Source organism: Thunnus maccoyii, chromosome 18, assembly GCF_910596095.1.
Source record: "Thunnus maccoyii chromosome 18, fThuMac1.1, whole genome shotgun sequence".
Classification (NCBI taxonomy): Eukaryota; Metazoa; Chordata; class Actinopteri; order Scombriformes; family Scombridae; genus Thunnus; species Thunnus maccoyii.
The window spans coordinates 29,929,287-29,944,401 of record NC_056550.1 but is presented as its reverse complement, the minus strand read 5'-3'; the positions used below and the strand labels follow the sequence as shown (position 1 = coordinate 29,944,401).

Sequence of the window (15,115 nt, the reverse complement as noted above, 5' to 3'; positions counted from 1 at the left end):
AGTGCACAATTTCCTACACGGTGAAGACAAAGAAAAAACATTTAATCAGTGAATCAAGAGAAGAATCAGTTGAAGCAAACAGATCAGAGTCTGATGTGAAACATCCTGATTACATCTCTGATCACCTGTATTCACTTTATTAACGGTGTTTCCTCGCTCATCTATACATACACACACATATACATAGATAGAGATCTGGGCTGCTCTTTGTTTACCTGCTGCCGGTGAGTTTCAGACAGATGACATGAATCATCACACAGAGACGCAGCTGAATGCAACACAGCGCAGTTTATTTCACATGCTGAGAAAAGGCCGACAGTCTTACATCACTTCCTGTTCATAGCTTGTACTATTTATCTGATGATGACATCAGAAAACCATCACAGGCTAATGCTAACCAGCAAAGAGAACATGGAGGCGGGGCTACAGAACACACATGATTACGTCATCAGAGAGGCGGGGCTACAGAACACACAGGATGACGTCATCAGAGAGGCGGGGCTACAGGGTGCAGTTAGCTTCTGGAGAGAGTCGACATTTAGCCACCGTCAGGTAGGTCTCCACCTGTAAACACAGACATCATCAATGACATCATCATCACCTTCATCATCATCCTCCTCCCCCCCGCTCCCACCCTCACTCACCTTGTGCATGTCCTTCTTGAAGCAGGCAAGCAGCTCGTAGCTCCGTCTCAGTGACTCGTCAGCTCCCAGACTTTGATAATAATTTCCATACGGAGCGAGCTGGAGGGCAGAGCTGTCAGCGAACATCTCTGCTCCATCCTGATTGGCCTGCAGGACCAGGTGGATAATCAGACATAGCGTGTAGTGTGTTCACATCGTGCGTAATGATCATGTGTGACCTCAGAGTCAGACATGTGATGGTTATACTGATATGTGTGTGAAATGTGACTGACAGATTCAAAATATGAAATGTCTGAAGTTAAATAACAATCTGACAGCTGCGTCCAGTTTGGATCTGCTTCTCTATTCAGGTAACATTTAGCTAACATTCGGCTAATATTCAGCTAACATTCGGCTAATATTCAGCTAACATTTGGCTAACATTCAGCTAACATTCGGCTAATATTCAGCTAACATTCGACTAATATTCAGATAACATTCGGCTAATATTCAGCTAACATTCAGCTAATATTCAGCTAACATTCGACTAATATTCAGATAACATTCGGCTAATATTCAGCTAACATTCAGCTAATATTCAGCTAACATTCGACTAATATTCAGCTAACATTCGGCTAACATTCAGCTAACATTCGACTAATATTCAGATAACATTCGGCTAACATTCAGCTAACATTCGACTAATATTCAGATAACATTCGGCTAACATTCAGCTAACATTCGACTAATATTCAGATAACATTCGGCTAACATTCAGCTAACATTCGACTAATATTCAGCTAACATTCGGCTAACATTCAGCTAACATTCGACTAATATTCAGCTAACATTCGGCTAACATTCAGCTAACATTTGGCTAATATTCAGCTAACATTTGGCTAACATTCAGCTAACATTCGACTAATATTCAGCTAATATTCAGCTAACATTCAGCTAACATTTGACTAATATTCAGCTAACATTCAGCTAACATTTGGCTAATATTCAGCTAACATTCGGCTAACATTCAGCTAACATTCGGCTAATATTCAGCTAATATTCAGCTAACATTCAGCTAACATTCGACTAATATTCAGATAACATTCGGCTAACATTCAGCTAACATTCGACTAATATTCAGCTAACATTCGGCTAACATTCAGCTAACATTAAGCTAATATTCAGCTAACATTCGGCTAACATTGAGCTAACATTCGACTAATATTCAGATAACATTCGGCTAACATTCAGCTAACATTTGGCTAATATTCAGCTAACATTTGGCTAACATTCAGCTAACATTCGGCTAATACTCAGCTAATATTCAGCTAACATTCAGCTAACATTCAGGTAATGTACAATAACCACATGCTTCACTAGAAATGCATTTCCTGCAGAAAATGTGTGTGAATGCTGACAGCTGAAATAAGCCGCAAAGTGTTGCCGAGAATGCAGAAATTTGAACTGAATGTTGTTTCAAACAGCTGAGAGCTGAAATGTAAAACTGGCAGAGTTGGAAGCTGAACTGCATTTTTGTTAATTTGGGTGCATCAGCAATTTTCTAAAATCTTGCAGCGCCACCTTCAGGTGAAATTGTATCAAATGCTACAGACTTGTTCAGCATCCCCATCTGTATATCTCTGCTGAATTTGTTACCATGGAATATTACATTAAAGAGATATGGCAGTTAATAAGTAGTATGGTGGTGTTTCACCAATGGCCACAAGGTGGGGCTATTGGTGCCATGGTTCAGTATGTCTCATGGAGAACTTGTGTACCAAGTTTCATTTTATTAAAGACAACAGAATTGTAGAAATATCATGTTATAATGTTCCTTTAGCGCCCTCTGTGGGTACCTACAGCTCTTTGAAGGCAGCTGACTCTGGGCTCTGAACCCCCAGGGCTCTGTTTTTGGCCCTATCCTATTTATTATTAACCTTCTACCTCTTGGCCATATGTTCAAGGAATTTGGCATTCAATTTCACTTCTATGCAGATGACACCCAGCTTTTTCTATCACTCCTCAGAATACTGGTTCTCGTACAACTTTCTCAAAACTTAATCGTAACAAAACTGAGGTTTTCCTCATAGGCACTAAATCTACTTTGGCTGCTGGAGAGTTTTGCTCTGACTATTGACAGTTCCTCCTTCCCCTCAGGTTAACAGTGTGGGTGTCATCTTGGACAGCGAATTATCTTTTGAGGCACACATCACCAATATTACTCAGTCTGCATACTTCCACATACGCAATATTAATCGTCTTTGCCTGTCACTTCCACCTAACAGCACTGCTATTCTCATTCACACCCTGATGACATCTCATATTCACTACTGCAGTTCTATCCTCTTTGGGCTTCCTCATAAGTGTCTTTATAAACTTCAGTTGGTCCAGAGTTCAGCTGCCTGTATTGTTCTGTTGATCATATCACTCCTGTTCTTCAGCAGCTTCATAACTGAGCACCAAACTCCTTTATATCTACACACACTCCCATACTCTTCTGCCATCCAACTCACTACACATCTGCCTGCTTGAGTACCATGGGGTCTAGAGCCTTCAGCGTTCTGCCCCCCCCCCCCCCCCCCCCCACTCCACTAGACATTCACAATATTAACTCTCTCTCCACCTTCGAATCCCATCTCAAAACACACCTTTTCAAAAAGGTATATTCGGTCTGATCCTGACTCCAATGGTTTACACCACACTGATGATTTTATACTTATGAATGTTATTAACTTATTATTGTATATCAAAGCTTTGTTTGATTTTATGATGTCTTGATACATCACTGCTTGTGTTTAACTGTCTTGTAAGGTGTGTTTGAGTGTTTTGAAAGGCCCCATAAATAACATGCATTATTATCATTATTATTATTAACATTCAGCCAACATTCAGGTAACGTCAGAAGCTTCTCATTCTTTACTGAGGTCACTTTCAGAGATTAAACTGACAGCAGATTCTATCAGATGATAATTACCCTCTATACGATTGATAAGTGTGTGTGTGTATGTGTGTGTGTTCACCCTGATCAGCAGGTGGATTCCTGTCTTCAGTTCAGACAGTTTTGGTGAGATCTGGTTCCTTGGAGCAGAACCTCCGGACAGAGAACGGCTGGGGAACTCCCACGATTCCACCAATCGATAGGAGATCGACAGCAGCTTCAGAACCTAGAACCAATCAATTGATCAGTATACTTTAGTGTAGTAGAATGTCGTACCGTGTAGTACCGTGTAGTACCGTGTAGTGCTGTGTAGTACTGTGTAGTGCTGTGTAGTGCTGTGTAGTGCTGTGTAGTACTGTGTAGTACTGTGTAGTGCTGTGTAGTACTGTGTAGTACTGTGTAGTGCTGTGTAGTGCTGTGTAGTACTGTGAAGTACTGTGTAGTACTGTGTAGTGCTGTGTAGTACTGTGTAGTACTGTACTGACAGAGCTGCGTTGCGTCTCATGCTTGTCGATCGGGCTGATGATGTAATCAGAGTTGCAGAAATCCTGCAGGAAGATTTTGTTGAGCTGACGCTGCTCCTCTGTCTGCAGAGAGCTCTCCTGATATGAGAACACGAGAACACGAGAACATGAGAACACGAGAACACGAGAACATGATAATTAGAACAGAAATGTGCGATGATGTTTCGAGACAACACAGACAGAGAGAACCTAGAACCCTCTGCTCTGTCGAACTCATCATCTTTGTGTCTCAGTCTTATCTTTTTGTCCTTGCGAGCCTCCGTACACTTACAAAGTCAGAGAAGAGTCTCTGGGCGAGCAGGTGGAGGTGTTGCACTCTGCTGACAGCGATGGAGAACAGACGCTGGCTGTCTGTGATTGGCTGAGAGGAGACACCCAGAGACAGGACTGACAGCAAGAGAAAGACTGAGAGAGACAGACAGGTGAGACAGGTGAGACAGGTGAGAGGCTGCTTAGCATTTACAAATCTGCATTTTACCATCATGTGCAGAATGTAAAACAGTCGCTGATGGATCAGAGCAGACTGACAGAGCGACAAAGTGTCTAAATTAACAAAGAGTCAAATGTTCAGCGCTGAGAAAGTGACTCATTTTGACTTCTTCTACCTATTTAGACTTTGCTTAAGTTTAAGTTTAAGACTTTGCATCGCTCCATGTAATGATCTCTGCTGTGTAGTATTATTAATCTAGTATGCAAATGACATTTTTGAGGAGCTTAGGATGCTTGAACGCTCTGTAGTGTGTGTTCTGTAGTGATCGGGCTCCATAGCAACCGCAAACACAGGGACATTTTGGAACAAAGTTTCTCTGATGTGCATGAAATTCAGTGGGTTCATCATTCTCAACATAAAACATGATTTTCCACATTTTGCCCAACAGGAAGTTCGTATGTCAATTTTCATTTTATGAACACATTTGAGGCCTTTCGGATGCAAAAAAAAAAAAAAAAAAAATCTCATGAAACTTTGTACCTATGTTCATTGTTGGATTAGTGTCAGAATTGGGTTTGGGCGTGGAACGTTGGCTCCTAATTACTTTTAGCATTTTCGAGGTGCTAGGGGTGCTCGAAAACCCACGAAGCTTTGCACATGACATCTGATATGGGTCTTGGGTTTGGGTGTAGCAAAATGGCTCAGGGGCGCCCCCCAAAGTCAAAGCCCCCACTTTGAAGTTTGACGTGTATGTATGAAATTACATAGATGTAACATCTCCAGACAATTAAAGAAAGGCTCTTGGAGCCAAACCAGCCCCACAGGAAGTCAGACATTTTGAATCTACTTTGCATTTTTTTTTCGCAAAGTGAAGCCATTGACAGGTGTCGTATTTTAACAAACTCCTCCAAGAGATTTAACCCAAGCGACTTCAAATTTGGCAGGTGATATGTAAAGACCTTTGCGATACTAAATTGTGAAGCTTTTTAGTTTTCATGGAATGCCCTTGGCGTAGCGTGCTGGTGAATTTTGCCCAAAACATGTTTGGGGCATTAAACAGGAAGTTGTTGTAACTTGACTTCACATCGTCCAATCTGCCCCAAATGTCTCATGTTTGATGACAGTCCAGGCCTGAACACATGTACATGCCAATGTTGAGTCATAGTCATGGCGCCATCTACTGACAACAGGAAGTCGGGCTTATGTGACAAATGTCATCCGATTTACATGAAGATTACATTGTGTGCTCTACACATGATATACAGCAACATGACATATAATTAATTGGATGTTTTCTAGCACCACATAGTGGACACAGGAAGTGGTAGTTATCTTTTACATACAAAGTCCAATATTCATGAAAATGTATATCCATGTCAGCTGTCTTCTGGTAAAAGTATTGCTGTATTACTATTTCATTTATGTAGTATTGTCTATGGACAACAGGAAGTGAAACCTAAATGACACATAGTTCATTAAATGTATACACAATTTCTAATAAGTCATCACCAGCTTACTGCACACAGGAAATAACTGACCTCCAGTAGTGATACCACAGCTGCTGCTGCTGACTCTGACAAATGTGAGGTGTGAGGGCCTGTGCATCGCTGCTAGCAGCTTTAATTCTAATTTTTCTCTCATTGTCTCATACAGGGTGAATGATGTTTCTTCCTGTATAAAGTTACAGCTACATCAGCAAGTTTTGCTAACAGCTCCAACTACAACCTGTGTGTATAAACTATGAAATAAACTATTGAGAATAGCAGCCCTCAACTTCAACACTGTTTAACCAGGTTTAATTATCCAAATCATATTCTGATGTATAGGCTGTTTCATTTATTGATTGTCCTTGTTTGACCTTGAATATGGTCCAGTAAGCTGCAACCTGCCATCATTTTAGGCTACATAATGTTTGTATAAATATGATTTCAAATACGAAATAACCATTCTTCTGATCCACCCAATTATAAACTGTTCACAACACCCTCAATCTAACTAATCTAGTGCAGGTGGCTGTTTCTTGACTTTACATTTATATATACATACATACATACATATATATGTATATGTATGTATGTATATATGAGTATGAAGAGGAACTGAAAAGTTTCAGAGATTAATAAAGCACAAATGTCCACAAAGAGCTGAACTTTTGATATTTGTGTCTGTAGCTGAAATCATCAGAATTAACAATAATAAAGAGACAAACAGGACGAGCACAACACCTTACAAAAATGAAAACAATAAGATAAACAAGTTTATATCAAAGGTAAATAAATGATTTTTATCTGAAGAGAACTGATGGTCTTACCTCTGTCCATGGCTGGTCTGGGTTCAGTTCTGGTTCTGGTTAATCTGATCTGAGCTCAGTTCTTCAGTGCGATCTGATGTTCTCCGCTCAGTTTGTGGTTTTATAGCAGAAAACGTGATGATTAAATTCATCAACAGAAACATGAACCGTACAAACAACCACTGTTTTCACGCTGTTGTGACACTGAGCTCTACATAACATGAATACAGCAGAACGGCGAAACATGAGCCACTTGTTACATTTGATGAAAGGAAAGTGTATTTGTTTCAAATAATAGTTAATATATATACCTCAGGTTGTTGTGTACCCATGGGAATTAAAACAAGTTATCTAATTATTATGGTTTTAGAACAATGAGTGATCAAAAAAAGTCAGTCCAATGGCACAACTACCCCAAGCTAGGGGTAAATGAGTATGGGGATGGGGTAAATAGTGCTACCATTAAATACTGATATAGAAATTACACAAAATCAAACTAATTAATGATAAAATTAAGAATAATTTTGAACTTTATTGATGCCATCAATTTAACAAAGGCAAACAAAAACAAACCACATGTTTGTGTCTTGTTGTTCTACATGTCACCTCAACATCTTCAGTAAAGACTAAACTGTGATCTTTGTGTGTTAGATACAGAAAGAATGTGTGTAAATGTGCTTTTGTGTAAACAGATGAGTGATGAATGAAAGTAAAACCTGGTCCAGGTCTGAGTGCTGGACCCCTACAGTGAGGGGGTCTGGGGGCTCTGTTATGCTGGCAGGGTTTGGGGAAGGGTCACTGCTAATCAATACAAAGTAGTTGTGAGTGATCAGCTTTATCCTGATGGGAGTGGTCTCTTCCAGGATCACGATGCCCCCATCCAGAGGACACGAGGGGTCACTGGATGGTTTGATGAGGATTAAATGATGTGAATCACATGTTACGACCTTCACAGTCAACAGATCTCAACCCAGCTGACGTGTTAGACAGCGCTCTGCATCATCATCATCATCACAACACCACATGAGGAAGATCTTTAGGAAGAACGGTGTTCATCCCTCCACTAAAGTTCAGAGACTGTAGAATCAATGCCAAGGTGTACTGATGCTGTTCATGTGGTCCATCACCTTACTGAGACACTTTATGTCGGCTGTATGTGCAGCATGTTTGTTTGTGGCTTAAACTCAACATTAGTCAACAATCAGGTATTTATTCATCAACATTGTAACACTTGTAACAGGGATCAAACATGAACAGGGTCTCTGGTCTCTAGAGTATCAGGAAATAGTTTTTGGGGGTAAATTGAGTCGTTGACTCAACATCACTGGCATGTTTTACTCCACTACCTCCATTCTGACAAAACTGTTTCACACAGTGGCTCAGATCCACAGTTATGCTGAGTTTATGACCTTGTTTTGTAGTTTACACTGACTTAAATTAACATGTAATAATGTCCAAAACTTATCTACAAGACTGATAACTTTAGTAACATGATGAATTCACTTGACATGACAAAAATCTTTTGTTTTGGTCTGTTTTGCTGACCGACTCTCCCCATGTGCTTGAGTCCAAGATGGACTGAGTAATGTGAAGTATATTTTCTTAATTTGTGGTCACATGATTACTTTTGTTTATGGTTACCTAGTCTTCTTCTTACATGTGACTCGCATACAAACTGAGCCTAATGTGATCTTTTTTGTTTTATTGGCGAACTGAAAAACTGAGACTTACTGAGAGTCTGTTGAGAAGGAAGAGCCAAAAAATCTCAAACAGTAGAATATATATGAAGCAGGTTTATCCCATAAATAAAACAACACAATCCACAAATTATCTATCTTAAATTAAGATTTCATAATGAAATAGATGAAACCATTGAAGCTGCATTTTTAACCCTTTCGTGTGTCATTTCATGCTCTTGATTTGGTTTAGGCACAAAAACCACTTGGTTAGTATTAGGGGAGGATCATGGTTTGGGTTAAAACACTAAAATGCAGTAAAAATGTCATAAATGCCGGACATGACGTCCGCACACAACAGTAAAGATGTCTGGTTGGTGGTCTTGAACGGTGCTCTCCTGCTGCCAGCTGATTATCTATCCATCCACTCAACCTGCCTCCTGCTAATGAGACAAAAATCACCTTATAAAATGAAAGAAAGTCACATTATGTGATATGACTTCTCTGGGAAGGGTTGGCTAAAGTCGTGTTATTCGTACACAGATTGAAGAGAACGGGCTTCTGAAACAGACGAAGATCTCTGGCTGAGGATCTTCTAATGAGGAATCATGAGGAACCTTTATTTAACATCAATAAGATGTTAAAATCAGTCCTGACACACTAGGAGACGGTGTAAAGAGGGTGAAACAGGTGTGACGTGGTTCTCGTTTGTCTTCAGTTGTTTCATTGTGTTTACTTTATTTTTATGTCACTTGCTGCAAAAACAATAAAGATCTGAACTGAACAGTTTTCAAACATCAGCAGAGACTAAATACATTAATCTGCTGTAACAAGAAAAGATCTACACTGTTCTTTGTATTTTCTGTAGATTCACACGTTGCTGCTTTCAGAATCAGTTCTGAATTTATTCACAGCCGTCACTGATCTGAGGTCAGATTCACAGTTACATCGCACAGGAAGCTGAATACATTCAACGCTCCATGACATCAATACGACCAGCGAGAGACCAACACCTATACATGTTAACGAGGAGGCATCAAAACAACTCGTTAACAAGCAGCTCGTTAACAAACAGCTTATTAACAAAAAGCTGGTTAACAAACTGCTAGTAAACTATCAGCTGGTTAACAAACTCCTAATTACCAAACCACTTATTAACAAACTGTTAATTAACCAAAAGCTCATAGATAAACAGCTTGTTAACAAACAGTACAGGTTTATAATCAGAGATCAGCAGATTTACATGTTATAGCAGAGCAGAGACCTGCAGTCTGCCCACAGGCTCTACATCACTCCTCACGCTACACTACAAACCCTCACACCGACATTTACCCTCTGTCACATCTGTCACTTATTCATTAATGAGTTCTTTGTGTCTTAACGAGATAAACGTGTTGTTGAGTGTTTGTGTCATTATGAGGTGTTTTGTATATTAACAGTGTGATGCATCTATGCCTCTGACCTTCCTGTTGACACAGTTTTCCTCAGTTTAATTATTCACAGCTATCTGACAGCAGATACAAACTCATCCATGTTAACAAACCTCCTTCATGTTATCTCCATGGCAACAGTGACACATGGCTCTGATGAAACAGTCCACCTGTGCAGGTGACTCTGCTGGTACTGACAGAGCATCACGGTGTGAGTCGTCTCTGTGATCCCCGATCCTGACCCCGATCCTGACCCTGACCCTGATCCTGACCCTGGCCTTTCATTCAGTATCTCACATACACACAGTACATACATGAAACAAAGTATTTATGACAGTATATATATACTTTGGGTTTCCACCGAGTGAAATATGAATGTTTTCATATGAAGTTTTATAATTAAGTTCGGGAACAAAGACCACACCTCATACCTTCCCTATTTCTGCACAAGTAGTACTTAAGGTACACCTTCTCCGTTTCTTTCCCCTTTGTCTTAGTTTCCACATGACCTGTGACCGAGCCGCTTCTTTATTGATCTGCTTAAATGTCCCTTAAACATGGATCAGGAGATCCTTCTCAACACCTCAGATGACTCACATCATCCCTTCATTCCTCACCCTTCATCCCTCCCCTGGACCCTCAGTCCATCCTCCCTACATCATCCCAGTTCCCTTCCAGTTTGATCCACTAAATTATTGTTTATTTATTGTTTATTTATGAATAATTTCAAACTCATATTGTTGGTGAAACATTCACTGTTTCATGTTGACAGATTTGTAAGTCAGATCTCTTCCAGCAGAGGGCGACAGCTGCACACAGACTGGTACAAACAGATTCACTGTTCAGATCACAGACGCATCACAATCAAACAAAACTTCTTCACTCATAATACACATTCACACACACGTAATACACATTCACACGCACGTAATACACATTCACACACGCGTAATACACATTCACACACACATAATACACATTCACACACACGTAATACACATTCACACACACGTAATACACATTCACACACACATAATACACATTCACACACGCGTAATACACATTCACACACACATAATACACATTCACACACACGTAATACACATTCACACACACATAATACACATTCACACACACGTAATACACATTCACACACACGTAATACACATTCACACACGCGTAATACACATTCACACACGCGTAATACACATTCACACGCACGTAATACACATTCACACGCACGTAATACACATTCACACGCGTAATACACATTCACACGCACGTAATACACATTCACACGCACGTAATACACATTCACACACGCGTAATACACATTCACACGCACGTAATACACATTCACACGCACGTAATACACATTCACACACGCGTAATACACATTCACACACACGTATACACATTCACACACACGTAATACACATTCACACGCACGTAATACACATTCACACGCACGTAATACACATTCACACGCACGTATACACATTCACACGCACGTATACACATTCACACGCACGTAATACACATTCACACACACATAATACACATTCACACGCACGTATACACATTCACACGCACGTAATACACATTCACACACACATAATACACATTCACACACACATAATACACATTCACACGCACGTAATACACATTCACACGCACGTAATACACATTCACACACACGTAATACACATTCACACACACGTATACACATTCACACACACGTAATACACATTCACACACACGTATACACATTCACACACACGTAATACACATTCACACACACGTATACACATTCACACGCACGTAATACACATTCACACACACATAATACACATTCACACGCACGTATACACATTCACACGCACGTAATACACATTCACACACACATAATACACATTCACACACACGTAATACACATTCACACGCACGTAATACACATTCACACACACGTAATACACATTCACACACACGTAATACACATTCACACACGCGTAATACACATTCACACGCACGTAATACACATTCACACGCACGTAATACACATTCACACGCGTAATACACATTCACACGCACGTAATACACATTCACACGCACGTAATACACATTCACACACGCGTAATACACATTCACACACACGTATACACATTCACACGCACGTATACACATTCACACGCACGTAATACACATTCACACGCACGTAATACACATTCACACGCACGTATACACATTCACACGCACGTAATACACATTCACACACACATAATACACATTCACACACACATAATACACATTCACACGCACGTAATACACATTCACACGCACGTAATACACATTCACACGCACGTAATACACATTCACACACACATAATACACATTCACACACACATAATACACATTCACACACACATAATACACATTCACACACACATAATACACATTCACACACACATAATACACATTCACACGCGTAATACACATTCACACGCACGTAATACACATTCACACGCACGTAATACACATTCACACACGCGTAATACACATTCACACACACGTATACACATTCACACGCACGTATACACATTCACACGCACGTAATACACATTCACACGCACGTAATACACATTCACACGCACGTATACACATTCACACGCACGTAATACACATTCACACACACATAATACACATTCACACACACATAATACACATTCACACGCACGTAATACACATTCACACGCACGTAATACACATTCACACGCACGTAATACACATTCACACACACATAATACACATTCACACACACATAATACACATTCACACACACATAATACACATTCACACGCACGTAATACACATTCACACGCACGTAATACACATTCACACACACGTAATACACATTCACACGCACGTATACACATTCACACGCACGTATACACATTCACACGCACGTAATACACATTCACACACACATAATACACATTCACACACACATAATACACATTCACACGCACGTAATACACATTCACACGCACGTAATACACATTCACACACACGTAATACACATTCACACACACGTAATACACATTCACATACACATAATACACATTCACATACACATAATACACATTCACACACACGTAATACACATTCACACACACGTAATACACATTCACACACACGTAATACACATTCACACACACGTAATACACATTCACATACACGTAATACACATTCACACACACGTAATACACATTCACACGCACGTAATACACATTCACACGCACGTAATACACATTCACACGCACGTAATACACATTCACACACACGTAATACACATTCACACACACGTATACACATTCACACACACGTAATACACATTCACACACACGTAATACACATTCACACACACGTAATACACATTCACACACACGTAATACACATTCACACACACGTAATACACATTCACACACACGTAATACACATTCACACACACGTAATACACATTCACATGGCCCAAGACTCTAACTAAAGCCAATAATAATTTAATTTTGAATAGCTCTATGCATCAACTCTCCCATGACAGATGGTTTGTTTCTGTGGTGATGAAGGGCTGATGATGAGGCAAACTTCTCTGAGAGTGCCGAGCAATGGCGAAGCAGACTTGGTGATCTTTGGGTTGCCGAGGCAACAGCCAGGTGAGACTGCTGCAGGTTTAGTGAAACACTTTGGTTCAGCACTTCCCAGGAGAGCGAATCCAACACTGGACGGTCTCAGACGAGCTGTCCACACAGCAGACACACAGCAAGGGTGCGTTCAATGGCAGGCTGGAGAGTTGAACCTCTAACTACCAAAAAGTCTTGAAAAGTCCAAAAAAAAATCTAACTACATGATAAAAACAGGAGATTACAAAAACAATTGATTACTCATATGGCAAATGGCTAATGGTACTCGGTCTGTGGTTTGAGGCGTTTCAGTCTTTCTTCTTAGTCGAGGGTTCTTTTCTGGAGCTCTCAGCCATCGTAAAAAAAAAGTACAATGAAACGCCATGATGGGCAAAATGCACCAAACAAAGAGTTGTAAAACTTGTTATAGTCTCAGAGGCGTGTTTTGAGTGAATGCCTCTGATCACTAATTAATTTCTTTGTGTGAGGAAAACTGGCCTTCAACCTGACTGGGAATAACTTTTCCTAGAATATTTGAAAGCTGGATATTCACTCATTTCTGTCATCAATCCAAACAAATCATGAAAACCAGTGGAAAACACTTAGAAATTGCAATATTGACCAAACAAATACATACGGAATAAAATCAATACCTTCATTTTCTAATCTGTAAGAACTATTAAGAAAAGTCGACATGACCCTAGTAATCAAACCATAGCTAAACAATACACTTGTAAATTAATATCTAAATGAATCTACGCCACAATGGTGCGTGACGTATATCAAATCTTAAAAGTAGTTATCAAAATGGTCACTAGGTTCTGTATGGTACAACGTAAATTAACAGATTTATTTTGAACAGAGTAAGAATCGAACATAATATCAAAATAATTGCATGGTTCTGAAACACAGTAAAGGTGTACAGGTGTACAGGTGCACAGGTGCACAGGTATACAGGTGCACAGGTGTACAGGTGCACAGGTGTACAGGTGTACAGGTGTACATGTATACAGGTGCACAGGTGTACAGGTGTACAGGTGCACAGGTGTACAGGTATACAGGTGTACAGGTGCACAGGTGTACAGGTGTACAGGTGTACAGGTGCACAGGTGTACAGGTGTACAGGTGTACAGGTGCACAGGTGCACAGGTATACAGGTGTACAGGTGTACAGGTGTACAGGTGCACAGGTGCACAGGTATACAGGTGCACAGGTGTACAGGTGTACAGGTGTACAGGTATACAGGTTCACAGGTATACAGGTGTACAGGTATACAGGTTCACAGGTATACAGGTGTACAGGTGTACAGGTGTACAGGTGCACAGGTGCACAGGTATACAGGTGCACAGGTGTACAGGTGTACAGGTGTACAGGTATACAGGTTCACAGGTATACAGGTGTACAGGTATACAGGTTCACAGGTATACAGGTGTACAGGTATACAGGTTCACAGGTATACAGGTGTACAGGTGTACAGGTGCACAGGTGTACAGGTGTACATGTATAAATGGAGCTTGAAGAAAGAAA

General features: G+C 40.3%; 1 protein-coding gene across 1 annotated transcript; it reads right to left on the bottom strand.

Annotated features, from left to right (window-relative positions):
* On the bottom strand, positions 1-7,146 carry gh1 (growth hormone 1). The gene is made up of 6 exons (XM_042391851.1): positions 6,827-7,146; positions 4,357-4,490; positions 4,047-4,163; positions 3,644-3,787; positions 645-791; positions 1-564 (listed from the first exon to the last, which is right to left on the bottom strand). Exons 1-6 carry the CDS (start codon positions 6,834-6,836, stop codon positions 502-504), a joined length of 615 nt encoding a protein of 204 aa, XP_042247785.1. The 5' UTR covers positions 6,837-7,146; the 3' UTR covers positions 1-501.
* Between the last annotated feature and the right edge of the window lie 7,969 nt (positions 7,147-15,115).

What these genes read in the sequence shown, in the direction of transcription:
- gh1 (XM_042391851.1), bottom strand. An exon ending in AGAGACTCTTCTCTGACTTT is followed by an intron (nt 4,164 to 4,356) that starts GTAAGTGTACGG and finishes TTCTCATATCAG; the next exon opens with GAGAGCTCTCTGCAGACAGA. An exon ending in ATGAGACGCAACGCAGCTCT is followed by an intron (nt 3,788 to 4,046) that starts GTCAGTACAGTA and finishes GATTGGTTCTAG; the next exon opens with GTTCTGAAGCTGCTGTCGAT.